Source organism: Panthera uncia (genome assembly GCF_023721935.1).
Source record: "Panthera uncia isolate 11264 chromosome E2 unlocalized genomic scaffold, Puncia_PCG_1.0 HiC_scaffold_20, whole genome shotgun sequence".
Lineage (NCBI taxonomy): Eukaryota > Metazoa > Chordata > Mammalia > Carnivora > Felidae > Panthera > Panthera uncia.
In genome coordinates this window covers 14,794,712-14,810,102 of record NW_026057589.1, presented here as the reverse complement: position 1 = coordinate 14,810,102, position 15,391 = coordinate 14,794,712, and the positions used below count along the sequence as shown (strand labels likewise).

Genomic DNA, 15,391 nt, shown 5'->3' with positions numbered 1-15,391 from the left:
CATTTCTCCTTTGCCAGCTCTCCTACTCTTTTCTATCCTGTTTTATGTTACCTACTTCTATAAGCTACTTCAACAACTTTGTGCAAAGAGGTATGGATTTAAAATAAACTAGGAATCAACTGGATGCTAAAATTCAGGCCTGCACGTTCCAATCCACGGACATATATGCGCACAGCCACGAAAAGGGAAATGGAACAAGGAAATCGGAACAGAGGCAAGAAGAAGCAAGTGTGTTCGGCTTACAGTTGTGGCAAGTAGCTCCCGTGTAGCCAGTGTTTGCACAGTTGCAGTGAAAGGTATTCCAGGACTGGGAACATTCACCGCCATGTTCACAGTAGTTGGGCAAACACCTACAAAAAGGTGCAGATACAATCACTACTTTTCATTTTGAGCTGTCATAAACTGTTGGTCATGGTCATGTGAGAGAAGAATGTCCACAGTACCAGAAAGGGTAAATTTAACATGACTAATGGTTATTCAGTCTGTCATTAAGGTGCTTTAATCACAGAACCAAACCTTAGATCAATAGCTGCATCAGATTTCAACCAATTCTCGTTGGTTGTGACTGCTTAATTTTCAACATGTCCTGCTACATCAGAGCACTTTCTTTTCCCTAAGTAAACATAACACTAATTCAATATGCTGCCAGAAATACCAATAGCTTACATAAAATAACAACACTCAATCTTATTGATTTCCTACACTGAATATTTAAAGAAACAAGAATAAAAAAGAGAGAAGAAAAGAAGTAAGACGGAGGGACATCTTTATTCACTTTTTGAGTAGAGTGAATACCTCTAGGAATGTTGAAGTTTCATTGGACAGGCACACAAATTCATAGCAGTGTGTTGGGGTGCTCTAGGATGCTGAATGGAACTCACAGGGGCTCCCAGGATATTTGAACTTTTCCAGAGAAATACAGGCATACTCAATATCTGCCCAAACTTGCACAATTTCCTGCTTGAGGTAGTTCAATGTCAACATTAGATCATAATACATTCCTTTCAATGATGTCCCATATTTAAGAACCTGGGTTTTCAGTAGTTGCTAAAAAACTGAAACCATGTGAAACCATGTGAAATCAGTGTTGAACAAAAATGAGGGTGGCAGTGTCTGACCTGATCCCAAGTTTTGAAAAGTTGTGCAATACTCAACAGATAAACACGTGTAATTGTGAAGTAGCTGTGTTGAATTCAAAATAAAATTAAAATATTTTTCAAATTATATATATACATATATATAATCTACATATATAAGTTACAATATATATTATGTATGTATATTCCATTTTCAAAGGCTTACTAAATTTTAGGACATATCTATAAAGTTGTTTGGACCTAAGTTACATCTTAAATGAAGGTGTTAGTTATATCTTTTGGCTTGGAACACTATGAAAAAATTACTGAACTATATAAGGCACTGTGGCCAAAAAACTTGGGGAGCTTCTGGTATCGACCTGAAGAGCCCTGATCAGATTATGGATGCTTTTCAGTATTGATATGGAAAGATCTATTGAGACCAAAGTTTGAAATGCTCGCCATTACTCCCAAACAAAAAATTAAACTGCAAAGCCTATCAAGAATATATTCATGCTTGGGGTTTCTGCCACCTCCTTTATTAAAACTAAGGATGGGAACTTTGTGTTCTGCTCATAGGATTTCTCCAATTTTAACTGAAAACAATGCCAGTGAATTTTCCTGATTATAAAAAACAGATATCCACTGTACAAAAAATCAAACAACCCAGGACACAGCAGAGGAGAAATATGGTTTATAATCTAATATATAAAAATCACCATTACAAATATATACATGCATGTGCATGCATATATAAACGTATATATGCCTTTGTGTGTGTGATTATGTTCATAAATAAAATCGTATGTTATTTTCCAACCTCCTTCTTAAGGATTCACAAATAAATAGTGGGCATCTTTCTACGCCAATTAAGTTTATATATATTTTAGTATTTTTATAGATTCACAGGAATCCATTCAGGAATGTTTCATGCTGTACGTATTTTTTTAAGCATTTCAGATCAGTAACAATCTAGAAGAAAGAGGTAGATTAAAAAACTTAAGACACGACAAATCCTAGTTGGTGATCAGAAAAGAAAAGGACAGCAGGCTCACGGACCTCAGCCATGCTTTAAAAGATATAAGTGGCTATACCTAAGATCCTAAAGAATGAATAATCAGTGATACATGTGCCGTTTCTATTTGATTTGCTGCTGCTGAAAGATATTGAATTCATTTTCCTTGATTCTTGTTAGACCTGACTTTTCGCCTCTTTTAAGTACAATGTGAAGACTGGATTGTGGGTGGTGTTGAAATTCACCGTGTAGTAGCCTCTCCTGACAACTAGTAAGTAACCTAGAGTAAATTACACTGTAGAGTGAAGGACTGCTTTTCATTCAGTGTTCTCAACAATTTACGCTCTTCTCTTTCCTTAGTCATTCTCTGTAGCCTCCAACACTTTTCTGTTGATATTTGTCATTATTTTCGCTGTTCATAATGGGCCGGGGATACGGACAGCAGCCCCCTTTGTGGTTCTGTCCTCACCTCGCCGAGGGACTGGCCTCCCTCGGCCTTCAGGCACCCAGATTTCTGACTTAGGGTCACTTCCCCTGTATGTCCATAGAGGACAGGGGCAGGGCTTCTAGGTGAGTGTGCATGTGTGAATGTGGATAAGGGAGATGTGAGTGTGTAAGGGGTGTGGGAATGTTCTTGTAAGTGTGCGCATGTGTGTGTGCATGTGCGTGGATTAGTAAGTAAGGAGGCGCCAGAATGTGCATATAAAGAGTGTATTGTAAAGACTGGATGTGGTAAAGCTTTGGAAGCGTGTGAGTGAGCACACAAATGTGTACACACGTATGAAAGGCTGTTCGTCTGTGTGTAAAGAGTATGTGCGAATGACCGTACAAAGGTGAGTGTGAGCATGTGTGTAAATATATGTACACCTTTACATGTAGATCTGATCCAACTTAAAGTTACAGTAAAAAAGGAGCTACATTTGTTTACGTTCCTGTCAGATTTTTAAGTATATTTTTCATGTTCCTGTTTATTTTTCACTGCAATGTATTAAACCATCAAATTATGTGTTTATTATATGTACCTTGAATAGGAACCACCATAGATGTGAATGTGCGCCCAGGGGGCTGTGCAGTTTGGCAGGCAGACATTTCAGTGGGACCTGGCCAGCCCCAGAGCGCTGAGATCGGATGCGGGCTCTCTCCTGAGCTGCGTCCTCTTAGCCAACCTCACCTCTCTGTGCACCTGCTCTCAGATTTACAAGAAACAAACACTACCAGGAAGAGACTCTAAGGGTGTTTTGTGAGGGTTACTTTAAATACACATTAATTAATTTAAAATTCATTTTAGGGAGCGCCCCTCTATCTGCTAAATGGGACACTGTCCAATTCATAAATCATTTAATATACCCAATGAGATCTTTAACATTAAAAAATAAATAGGCAAAATTCATTTTAGAATGGTCGTTACACACAGTCTCTCACACACGTACACGTTCACAAGCTTACTCACATATCCAGAAGCACCTCCCACACTCATGCAAATCCTTACATACACCGCCACACAGCTCCTCACATGCTAACTTGTACATATACACACACTCACACACATCAACGCTATTCCCACACACGTGCACACACTTGTAGGTCATTCACACATGCATTCCCAGACTCCTTACACACTTGCATCATCCTTACACATAGTCACTCAAACTCACAGACTTAAATACTAATTCATGTTAAGTGCTGAGAATACAGCCTGGTAAACAAATTTTTTTTAAAAAGAGACTTTATTTAATAATGCTTGGAAGCTATGTCAATAGGTATAGCATAGACGACCAAAATAAATGAATATACGTTTTCTTCTGAACATAAGAAAATGAGTCGAGAAATACTTTTGGAAATTTAAAAGGTAAACATACACAAAAATTACTTTGATTTTTGCTATTATTTTTAATACTGCTAGGGTTACTATTAGTCTTAAGTTTTTCTTAAAAAAAGAAAGCATGTATAGCCACGATCTATCCACAATTTGCTCACTCTTTCTGAAAAGTCTTCTCAAAGTGTGGTACTAAAACCATACATTCTCCAACTGGGCTATAAACCACAGTCCTCTGTTTTACAAGTGTGTATCTCCAGAAAGGAGGCAATCCAGCCTCCTCGGGTAAAATGGCAGCTTCGGAGAAACCCAGTTTGGAGAAGTGTGGATCCACCAGCACCAAAGGAATTGTCTACAATCTAAGATGGTTAACACGACTATCACTGATTGTGGATGACTGAATCTCCCCGCAGATCCTAATGATTGTTAGCCACTTGAAAGTGAGCCCTACCTCTTCAGAGCTGGCATGCCCTTCCCCAAATGGGGATGAAGGTTCTAGAGCTGATGTGGACATAACTATGGAGAAGGTCACTGTCATTTAGTACCAAAATCAAGCCAAGTGAGGTTTACTGTCTAAAGTCTTCCTTTACGTATCATCTTTCATTATAGAAGGAATTATTTTAGCTACAAGTTGGGTTAAATAGATAAATGCATATTCCTAAAGAGGAAAGTATGGCCTTTTAATCCATTGTTAAATGAGATTACAATTATTTTTTTTCTACACACAACACAACACCTATTAGTGTTCAAAACAGGATCCACAGGCACTGACAGACTAACAGTCTATTAGATATAACACACATCATATATAATAACAGATATAATATATACGTTTATGTTGATAAAATGTCTCATGCAAATCAAAAGTTATTTTTAAAGCTCAGTATTTATATTTATTCAAAATATATATTGAACACCTCTACAGGGTAGGAGCTAAGCCTGGCACAATGTTTAATTTTTTTATCCGCAATGACCATGACATTCCATTAAACTCAATAATTAAAATTAACAACCTTCATATTAAAACATGACTGGCAAGATTATTTGGCTATCGTTGCCCATGCCTAAAAGTACTTTTTAATTATTAACTATCAATTGTTATTTTAAAATTTACCTGTCCTCTACAATTAACTCCCAAACCTTATGCGATCATGTCCTGTGCTAGAGCTCCTAATGAAACTACTGGATCATGTTTATACCTTGATCAATGCTATAGTTCCAAACTTTTCCAAAGGAGGGGTTCCTTTTTATTTTCCCTGCAGAGAAGACAGTAATGTGCTGTTAAAGGTACACATTAGGAGCAGAGCAACCGTGGAACTGCTATGCCACTGAAAATATTAGTCAGCTGTCAGAGAAGCAAAAGACATTTTGATAACCAGCCACATAGGTCTCTGACTTACTGGTACGTGCTGATCAATACTACTGTTAGAATCTACTAATTTATTGAGTTTAATGATATTTTTTTGATACATTTATACTCGTCTAAAATTATAGCAGCACTGCCGCGGCAACTTCTTACTCAACACGTGTCTGGAGGCAAGGGAAACAAAAGCAAACATGAACTATTGGGACCTCATCAAAATAAAAACCATCTGCACAGCAAAGGAAACAATCAGCAAAACTAAAAGGGAACTGAAAGAATGGAAGAAGATATTTGCAAGTGACATATCAAATAAAGGGTTAGTATCCAAAATCTATAAAGAATTTATCAAACTCAACACCCCAAAAAACAAATAATCCAATGAAGCAATGGGCAAAAGACATGAACAGACACTTCTCCAAAGAAGACATCCAGATGGCTAACACATGAAAAAATGCTCAACATCATTCACCATCAGGGAAATACAAATCAAAACCCCAATGAGATACGACCTGCCACCTGTCAGAATGGCTAACATTAACAACTCAGGCAACTACAGATGTTGGCGAGGATGCAGAGAAAGAGGAGATCTTTTGCACTGCTGGTGGGAATGCAAACTGGCACAGCCACTCTGGAAAACAGTAAGGAGGTTCCTCAAAAAATTAAAAATAGAACTATCTTATGACCCAGAAATTGCACCAGTAGGTATTTATCCAAGGGATACAGTTGTGCTGTTTCACAGGGGCATATGCACCCCAATGTTTATAACAGCACCATTGATAATAACCAAAGTATGGAAAGAGCCCAAAAGTCCACTGACTGATGAATGGATAAAGAAATGTGGTGTACATATATACAATAGAGTATTAGTCGGCAATAAAAAAGAATGAAATCCTGCCATTTGCAACTACGTGGATGGAACTAGAGGATATTATGCCAAGTGAAATTAGACAGAGAAAGACCAATATCATATGACTCCACTTGTATGAGGAATTTAAGAGACAAAACAGATGAACATAAGGGAAGGGAAGCAAAAATAATGTAAAAACAAGGAGGAGGACGAAACATAAGAGAATTTTAGTTACAGAGAACAAACCAAAGCTTGCTGGAGGGGTTGTGGATGGGGGATGGGGTAAATGGGTAAGGGGCATTAGGGAGGACACTTGTTGGGATGAGCACTGGGTGCTATATACATAGGGGATGAACCACTGGAATCTACTCCTTAAATCATTACAGCACTATGCTAAATAACTTGGATGCAAATTAAAAAATAAAAATAAAGTAAATAAAAGTTATAGCAGCATCAACATTACCTTTTGTAAATCGGTAGCATGTTAACATATAAATAACATGGTCACATGTCTCCCACCTAAATTTTATCCCTGGAAACACGAAGCATAAAACTAAAAGCATATTTTTCTTATTGCTAATGTGACTATCATCCATTTCCTGTGGAATAGGTGACGGTGGGAAAAGGAGTTTTAAAACATGTTCATTTTATATATAAGTTTTAATATGCTGCCAAACATTTGAAAATGGACGGGTCCAAGTTAAAGAAAAAATGAGATCCGTACCTGTCTGTGATTCCACATGAGTCTATCTGAAGGTCACTGAAGTTTCCAAGGGATCCCTGCTGAACTGAAATCAGATCCACCACCTTGTTACTGACAGAAATGAGTCTCATACATCCCTGAAATCCACCAAGTGGATTTTTACATTTGGATCCAAAGCTGTTGTCAGGACAACCTGATCAAAACAAAACAAAACAAAACAAAGTAAGTCAGGATACATCATAATCAATCAGGAGTTAGTACACAGACTGCTTCATTATGAAAAAAAAAAAGAAAGAAAGAAAAGAAAAGAAGTAGCCATTTGATTATTTTCTTAAAATTAAAAGAGGGAGGAAGAGCCCCTTGCAGTCATCATTAGTTTGATCTAAATGACAAACTGCAATTTATACAAAGTATTTCTCATTACTACCATAGGATTCTTATGAAATAATGTTACAGTAATTATCATTATACTATATTATTATTACATAATATTAAATTATGTATTACAGTTAAACATAGGAACTTAGTCTTTTGGAATGCAAAAAAAGGCATAAAGATTGAAAATATGCACTGCACATAAGAAAAGATAAATCAATAACTATGAAATACCTTGGTATTTGAAACTATTTGGGAAAGGAGTTATATTGACTTGGGATAAAATTACCAACCATCTATTTAATTAAATACTTTATTTTTATATGCATATAAAAGCCATATACACATGCATTTTAATAAATCATAATGACTTAATGTCAAAAACATTTCACTGTGATTTTATTTATCCTTTGACTCACAAAAGAATGTTCCATTTATATTGATTTTTTCTAACACTTACCTAAGCCCTGTTTCTAATTATTTAAATAATAAAGAACTATAATATTAACCATTACTCTCTGAGTTTTAATGATGTTCTAAGTGTTTCTCTATCCAAGTGAAATAAATAATTTTATGGAGTATGAGCACATATATTATACTTATGTATTTTTCATTAATCTTTCTTTGCCGTTATGGTTGTCAAGCACTATTACAGTTTCGAAGAATAAGAAATGAATCAGCAACTTCCTAATTCCAATACAATCCACGCTATTTTTCTACCTGAGAATTTCCATTATAATTACATACTGTGACTGAAGATATTTCCCCTTTAATGCTTGTTTTCCTAACAAAACCCATTTATATGGCAAGTGAAGACCAGGATTCATATTTAAAACTATTATCAGGTACACTGAAATATTATATTTTGACCAAGGGAGACTCCGAAGTTTCAGATTTGATGTATCAAGAAAAGGTGATGAATGCTCTTTGAGTATCAATTTATTGCACAGGCCACTACACACGTTTTCGGTGCTTAAAATTCTTCTGTGGTATAGGATATGGTTATTATAACCTCGCTATGTTTTCTAGATGACTTATTAACCAATTAAGAATGTTAAAGTAACAACTGAGACGATAATAGTTCAACAATATTTGGGGGTGACTACAATATGCCAGGAATATAAACAGCTCTGCTAATCTCCTTTTCTCCAGGTAGTGTTTCCTGACACATTTCAAACTATCTCAGAATAAAATAAATTTTGCAATATGCCTGCAGGGAATAAAACTAAGCAAACTCAGTCACCAAGAAAGATGATGGAACTTTCAGAAAGCACATTGTCGTACCATGAGGAACTCTGTATTCCTAGCTACGATGTTTAATAAGCAAGAGATTCTAAGAATAAAGAAAGGTTCAAGCCAGGTTAGTCTCATTAGTCTATGATAACAGGCACCCACAAGTGAATACATTGCAATAGCAAGGAGAGGTTCAGCACTGAATCCGTTTGAGATGGAAGTTTTAAAATATGAAGATTTCTAGGGAATACTTAATGTTGAATTAATGGATGGATCCATTCCTGGAGGCAGTCGGCATGTTAAGCACCTCTGAAGATGACAGATAAATTATCACTCGATGTCACTGCACCAGAAGTAAGATGTCGGCTTTGACTTCACGGTGGTCTAGCCTGTTCACTGGATGGATAATGCTTGATTTACACAAGCGGGGGTGTGAGAATTCTGCACACGGTCTAGTGCCTCCAGTTTGCACCGCACAGTGTGTTATTCTTTAGCACAAAGATCACATGGGGCAACATACAGAAATTAGACATTTATCTGTCCTCAACCCAGACTTAAAATTTATAATTTATAAATGATAAAAGCTGGGCACAATGCACCACAAAGCAGTCCAAATTTGTGAAAAGCACTCAGCTGGGGCTGGGGGGAGAAAGAGGAGAGAACGACGGACAGATAATGGGATCTGGCATGGCATATGCAGAATGCTGTGGTTTCTGAGCAGCCCCCCTCCCAATATAACTGTCACTCTCAAGATGGGCCTAGAATGGACGTACAATGCGGGCTGGTGGAACAGTGGGGCACGGCAGCCATGTTAGGCTGATTGTAGGCTGATAAGATCACCGGAAATTTGCAGCTGAACTGAGACACAAATGGAAGAAAACTTGTAAGATCCCATCTCAGAACATGGGACATTTATTCACTTGAGGATAAACTGGCTAAAGAATTAACACTCTAGGAAGCGCCTTCCACCTAGATAAAGCAGATCCTAGTAATACAGGGGGCTCTCATGCACAAAGAGCTGAAGGTCCAGTAGGGTCAACAACTGTCACAGTTTGCCTTCGGACTCAGGGCATCCAGTGCGAAAACTGGGAAGAGATGATCACCCCACTCCCCTTCCAGTCCACTTCCGGAATCCAGGATTCCCAGCCCAAAGCCCCAAGTGAGCTTCCAGAAGGATGGACCTTCTCTATCAGTCTCTGGAGCACAAACCCAGGAAGAGGAGGGGGGGAGCTGGGCAGCAGAAGGCCTTCTGCTTTCTTTTGGACCCTTGTTCCCAATCCTGGAAGTGTCAGGGTGCTCTACAGTTTGCAGAGCATGAGATCAGTAGAATCTCATGCTCAAAATGTTCTGGTACCAAAGGACACCAACCGAGAACTTGATTGCGTTTTATTATGGAACATTCCACAGTATATTGGTTAGGAACTTAGAAACACCTCAATAGATGCCAGTTAAAAAGAACATGAGAGGGAGAAATACCCCAGATTCGAGACAGTGTTTATCTGGGGAGAAGAGACATGACCCTGGAGGGACAAATGGATATTGATACTATTATCTTTCTAAGCTGGGAAATGCACATGTAGATATGCACAGCATTCTAATTAATATGCTTTAAAATGCACACATGATGTAAGATGTGAGCAACCGAGGACACTGGGTTCAGGGGGTATGGGAACTCTGGGTATCTTTGCAGCTTTTTGATAAATCTAAAAGTATTCAAAGATTAAAAGTTTATTTAAATAAAATGGTGTGTATCATAATAAAAACAAGCAAAATTACAGAGTGCACATGTGATGTAGGTTTCACCATAAAAAAATATTACAGAATGAATAATAGCAATAAAAATTTCCACAAAAATAGGTAGGCATTATTAAATATGAACATAAAGGATGAAAAATACTGAAAGAATGATGATTCTATTTTCATGATTTACACTTTTATCCAATCCAGTCATTTTTATCTACTCTTTTTTTTTCCACACTTAACAATATGCGTGTTTTTAAAATCTCTTTTAGTGCTTCTAAATCTTTTCTGTTGAAGTGAAAGCTCTTAGTTAATTTGTTCTCTAGATCTTACCATTTATTAAAGGAATGTGCTCCTATGGATTCCCAGAAAATCAATCATATATTCCATGAGGTTTAATAAACAAGTTGGTTCAGAAATGTACAAATCTCGCTAAAGAAGCCAATTACATCTTTTGGGATTGTTGCCACTATGCTGCCATTCACAGTAATGGATTATGTAGGGGGTTTTGTTTGTTTGTTCTCTTTTTTTTTTTTTTTTTAAGAAATTTTTTACTTTCCATCCACCTTATTTCCATTTCGTTGGCTTTTGTGGAAGAGCAGCTTAAGACCACTCAGTGCTGGTTCCTGCCCATTCAGTCACCTGAGCAGGAGGAGCTGTGGACCAGTCTTCAGCAGCAGGCTGAGCGCCCGAGTCAGTAGGGAAATGCCAAACAGGCACAGAGGGCACCCGCCCACCTTCAGGACCAGTCTGTGACTTCAGGGTGAGTGGCAGTGAACTCAGGCACTGGAGCAGCCCATTCACCCTGAAATTCCTCTTTGGTCACAGTCTTTTCAGCAGCAATCTGCTCCTCCTTTTCAATCTCTTCAGGATCTCTGTAGAAGTAGAGACCAGACACGACTTCCTACGGGTGTTGTGGGTAATGGCACCACACGTGCACAGAACTTCCCAGGCCAGCGTCCAATACATCAGGCCCACTGAGCGAGCTCCCTTGTCGTGACAACGGATGGCGATGTCCACAGGGCGGAGAGGGGAGTTTGTGCTACACAGAGCGATGGTAGGCAGGTTAATATAAGACACCTCTGTGAGAGACTGGTGGTCAGCCCTGCAATTAATAACCAGAAGTCTCAGCTCCTGGAAGGCTGCCTGGATCTGGTTAGTGGAGGTTCCAGGGGTGAAGTGGCCAGCAACAGGAGCGGCTCCAGGGGCAGAACACTTCAGCCCAGCTTGGTGGCCAGGATTCCTGTATGATAGGACGCTAACATCAGCCAGGTTTTCATCAGCAACAATGGCGCACGAGCTGCCAGCAGAAGCTTCTCCCAAATTCTCTTCAGATTCATGATGTAGACGCCATCACCTTTCCTTTTGTAGATGTACTGTCGTTCCACTTGCAAGTCAAGGTTGGTGCCACCCACACGGGTTCCTGCTGCGAAAATTTGACGGCATCCTCCTCCTTCAATTGTAGGACATCGAGGGCTCTGGACTTTGTGAAAGTTTCCCTTTAAGTTATGGTGGGAACACAGAGCAACGCCATATAGACCCCTCCTTGGGTAGCATGGAAAGTGTTTGTTTGAAAGTGTTAATATCAGCCGAATGAGGCATGGTCTGTGTGCTTACTGTCAACTCCTAGAAAGGAATTTGTATTTTACTGATGAATCATAAAGATTGGGCTACTTGCCACCAAATTCAAAAGTGATTCTAGACAGAAGGACTGTTAAAATTCAAAACTGCAGCAATAAAAAACATACCAAGTCAAGATTAGAAATAAGTCTTACTATTAACAGTTTTACACCTTTGCCTTTCTAATGGCAAATCACCTTTGATTTTAATTTTCCACGCTAAAGATTCATTTCCATTTCCAAGGTTTTCTTTTCCAAACTTTTAGTTCAATCAAACATCCCCTGGGCAGGTAAACGCTTCATGTGTCTTTGTTCTCTTAGAGAGATGACCTGGTGTTGAAGGTTGATGCCCTAATTTCATCCACAGTATCAGTGCATTATTACTTAGCGATGAGCAGAGGTTTCTATGGCTAATTGAGTTAGATTATTTGCCATTGGCATAATATTGCCCTTCTGCATTGGACAGTAGGAAAGCAATAAGGATGCTCCAGAGGAGCTAAGAGCCACGTTCAGGAAAATACTGCAATAAAACCAGGCCATAAAAATCTGAAAAAGTCATATAAGAACCATTTAACACTAAGAAAATATAACAAAGTTCGAAAGTAAGAACTGAAGAGGGTGGCTAATTTGCAGTCATTCTCATGCAGAAATTGTAAACATAAGTAAATCCATCTCTAAGAAAGGCCTTTTAGGCCATAGTCGGTCATCTTGATTCACTCAACATTTCCATGCTCAACGAGAGGGAGACATTATTCCATACTATTGACATTCGTTAAAATGATGACATCTCCAGGACAAAAGGGGAAGTAACTGCAAATATGGGTCAGTGTCCCATATGGCCTGACCTCTTCTCTTACCTCCAAAATAATAGGTGCCACCTGAATAAGTCTGCTCAGACCCCAGGGAAGAAGCAACAGAGGCCACCTGGCCATCCACTACCACACTCAAGTGATTCCTTTTGGCAGATAAGGAGATGGAATGCCACTGCCCATCATTTAATCCAACACCTAGGGGAGATAAAAATCAGTTAAAAGAGTTATCTCTCAACAGGGAACAGCATAAGCCGTTGGTTAGGAACAGCAATATACACATCACCCAATCAAGCACAGCACTCCCTTATGTTAACAAAAGGAAACCAAAAGACAGGAAGAGGAGACAAGTGGGTACCCTCTTGGGGAAAATAGTATATGATTCCTTTCTGAGGGTCTCAATAAAGGGAACAAAATCCCCAACACTGGGCAAAGTCTAACCCAATAAAACGATTTATCTGCTTTTTTTTTTTTTTTTTACATTTGTGTGTAATCATTTTATATATTTAGCAAAGTATATCAAGTCAATCATTACAAAAATATTGGGAGAGACTATAATTAATATTGAAAGTTTGCCCATATAATACAAAGTTAAAAAATAAAGCAGTGTGGGGGCACCTGGGCAGTTCAGTCGGTTAAGGGTCTGACTCTTGGTTTCGGCTCAGGTCATGATCTCACGGTTTTACGAGTTCAAGCCCCACGTCAGGCTCTGGGCTGGCAGCACGGAGCCTGCTTGGGATTCTCTCTCTTTCCCTCTCTCCCCACCCTTCCCCTGCTCACGTGCTGTGTCCCTCTCATAAATAAATAAACATAAAAATATATAAATAAATAAATACAGCAGTGTGTAAAACCCCATTTACATAGTCGATCCTCATAGTGCAGAGGATTTGCAAATCCACCTAAGTCACCATAATGTTTTTGTAACCCCCAAATCAATACTCAGGGCATCTCTGGAATCATTCACAGAAATGTGTATAGAACAGTGGAAAAACGGAGTGGATGGACACACGTTTCCAGCTGAGGTTAAACAAGGAGATGACACTTGTTTCAGCTGTCGTATGTAAACACGTTTTCCAACTTTTTGTGCTTTTGGTTGGTGATTTTGCAATTTAAAAGACCTCAGGGGGCACCTGGGTGGCTCAGTCACTTGAGTGACATGGGTCATGATTTCAGCTCAAGTCATGATCCCAGGGGTTGGTGAGATCAAGCCCCTGACAGTGCAGAGCCTGCTGGGGATTCTCTCTCTCTCCCCTTCTCTCTCTACCCCAACCCCGCTCATGTACATGCACATTCTCTCTCTCAAAATAAACTAAAAAAAAAAAAAAAGATATCAGTCCTAGTGACAAAGTACAGGTTTGGTGTTACTACATGCAAGAAGGCTGTGATGTGTCTCACAGAGAAAACACACATGCTCGATGAACTTCACTCAGCCATTGCTTATAGTGCAGTTGACCATGAGTTCAATGTTAATGGATCAACAATATATATGAAATAAGGTATCTTTAAACAGAATCACACATAAAACAAGGTTATGGATTGACTGGTTGACAAAAATGTTGTGACCAGAAAGTCACAGGAACCTAACCCCATTAATTCTAGGAGTGATGGTTCAGTGTTTGTTAATGCAGTGTCCACAGTGACTTTCTACAATAGAACTACTGCAAAGAATGAGAATCAACTCCATATATACAACTCTAAGGATACTCCTATTTTTTTGTATACATATGGGGAAGGGCTGAAACTACCCCAATATATCGACAGTAATTTTTTCATCATGGAAAATTGTGGGTTTTGTTCATTTTTATATTTTCCCTGGAGTTCCCAAGATGATATATATGACCAAAATTCACACGAATCAAAAATCAAAGTTTTCTCATCACTTCTAAAAAATAACCTCCCATCCCTCCCACTGAAGCTCCTGTGTCATGAATCCATGACATGAGTTAGCCCTTTCCTTCTTAAAGGGAATTAAGTCTGTCGGTGGTTGAACATGAGCAGACAGGTGGAGTCTAAGCACCTCTATTGTGGATTAACCATCAAGGTTTTTTATATCCATTGAATACTCAATGCTGTATGACTTTATGGATCAAATTAGTAAACTAAACTATGAGTACTCTATTAAACCCAAAGGTCATGGCCTCTTTTCTGTTACTATGTACAATGTACAACTTCTTTACTTCCTCAGCTATTTTTGACCAGCTATTTTTCAGACAGAAAATGTGTAGAAGCTCTGTTAGGCGATTAAGCTCTTTGCCCTGGATTTATTTAGTATAACGCAAATTCCATCCTGGGCACCAAACCTCATTTTTATACTACATCCAGGAAGGAGAAAAAAGATTTTCAAAGACCCAACTGGTTTAGTTTGTGAAAGATAATGAGAAAGACCTAAAAACTGAGAAATGAAAAATGTAGGTTAGATACTTTTAGATACCTTTTCTAAGAGTGGGTTCCGAAATAGACAACTGAGGAGTTATGTAATCCCTGATGGTGTGAGATTGGACTAAAATAAATCAAATGCCCCAGATTTGTCATCTAGAGCTTCCTTTAAGAGGATACATTTAGAGTGAAAGCCTTTGTATTGAGCTTTGCGTCACACCTACAGACACCTCCCACCCTCCCTCCCCTACCACGTGCCTCCTATCAGCTCTCTCAAAGGCTGGGTGTGCCTATAGACACGACTTTGCAGCTCTTATTTAATTTTAGGCTTTCTAGTGGTCGAGGACAGTGCTTCCCAAGCCACCTGTGGTGATGAACATTTTCTTTTCTGATCTACTGCGGACTGATCCTTTCAAAAC

General features: G+C 38.7%; 1 protein-coding gene and 1 pseudogene across 1 annotated transcript in view; both read right to left on the bottom strand.

Moving 5' to 3' along the window:
• The window catches only part of CNTNAP4 (contactin associated protein family member 4), a 251,334-nt gene that overhangs the window by 80,205 nt on the left and 155,738 nt on the right, over positions 1-15,391 (bottom strand). The window contains exons 9-11 of the mRNA XM_049622706.1: positions 12,645-12,794; positions 6,842-7,013; positions 244-350 (exon numbers count right to left, since the gene is read on the bottom strand). Coding sequence (XP_049478663.1) covers positions 244-350; positions 6,842-7,013; positions 12,645-12,794 — 429 coding nt within the window. The remainder of the gene's footprint in view (positions 1-243; positions 351-6,841; positions 7,014-12,644; positions 12,795-15,391) is intronic.
• LOC125916644 (40S ribosomal protein SA-like) lies at positions 10,772-12,090 on the bottom strand (annotated as a pseudogene).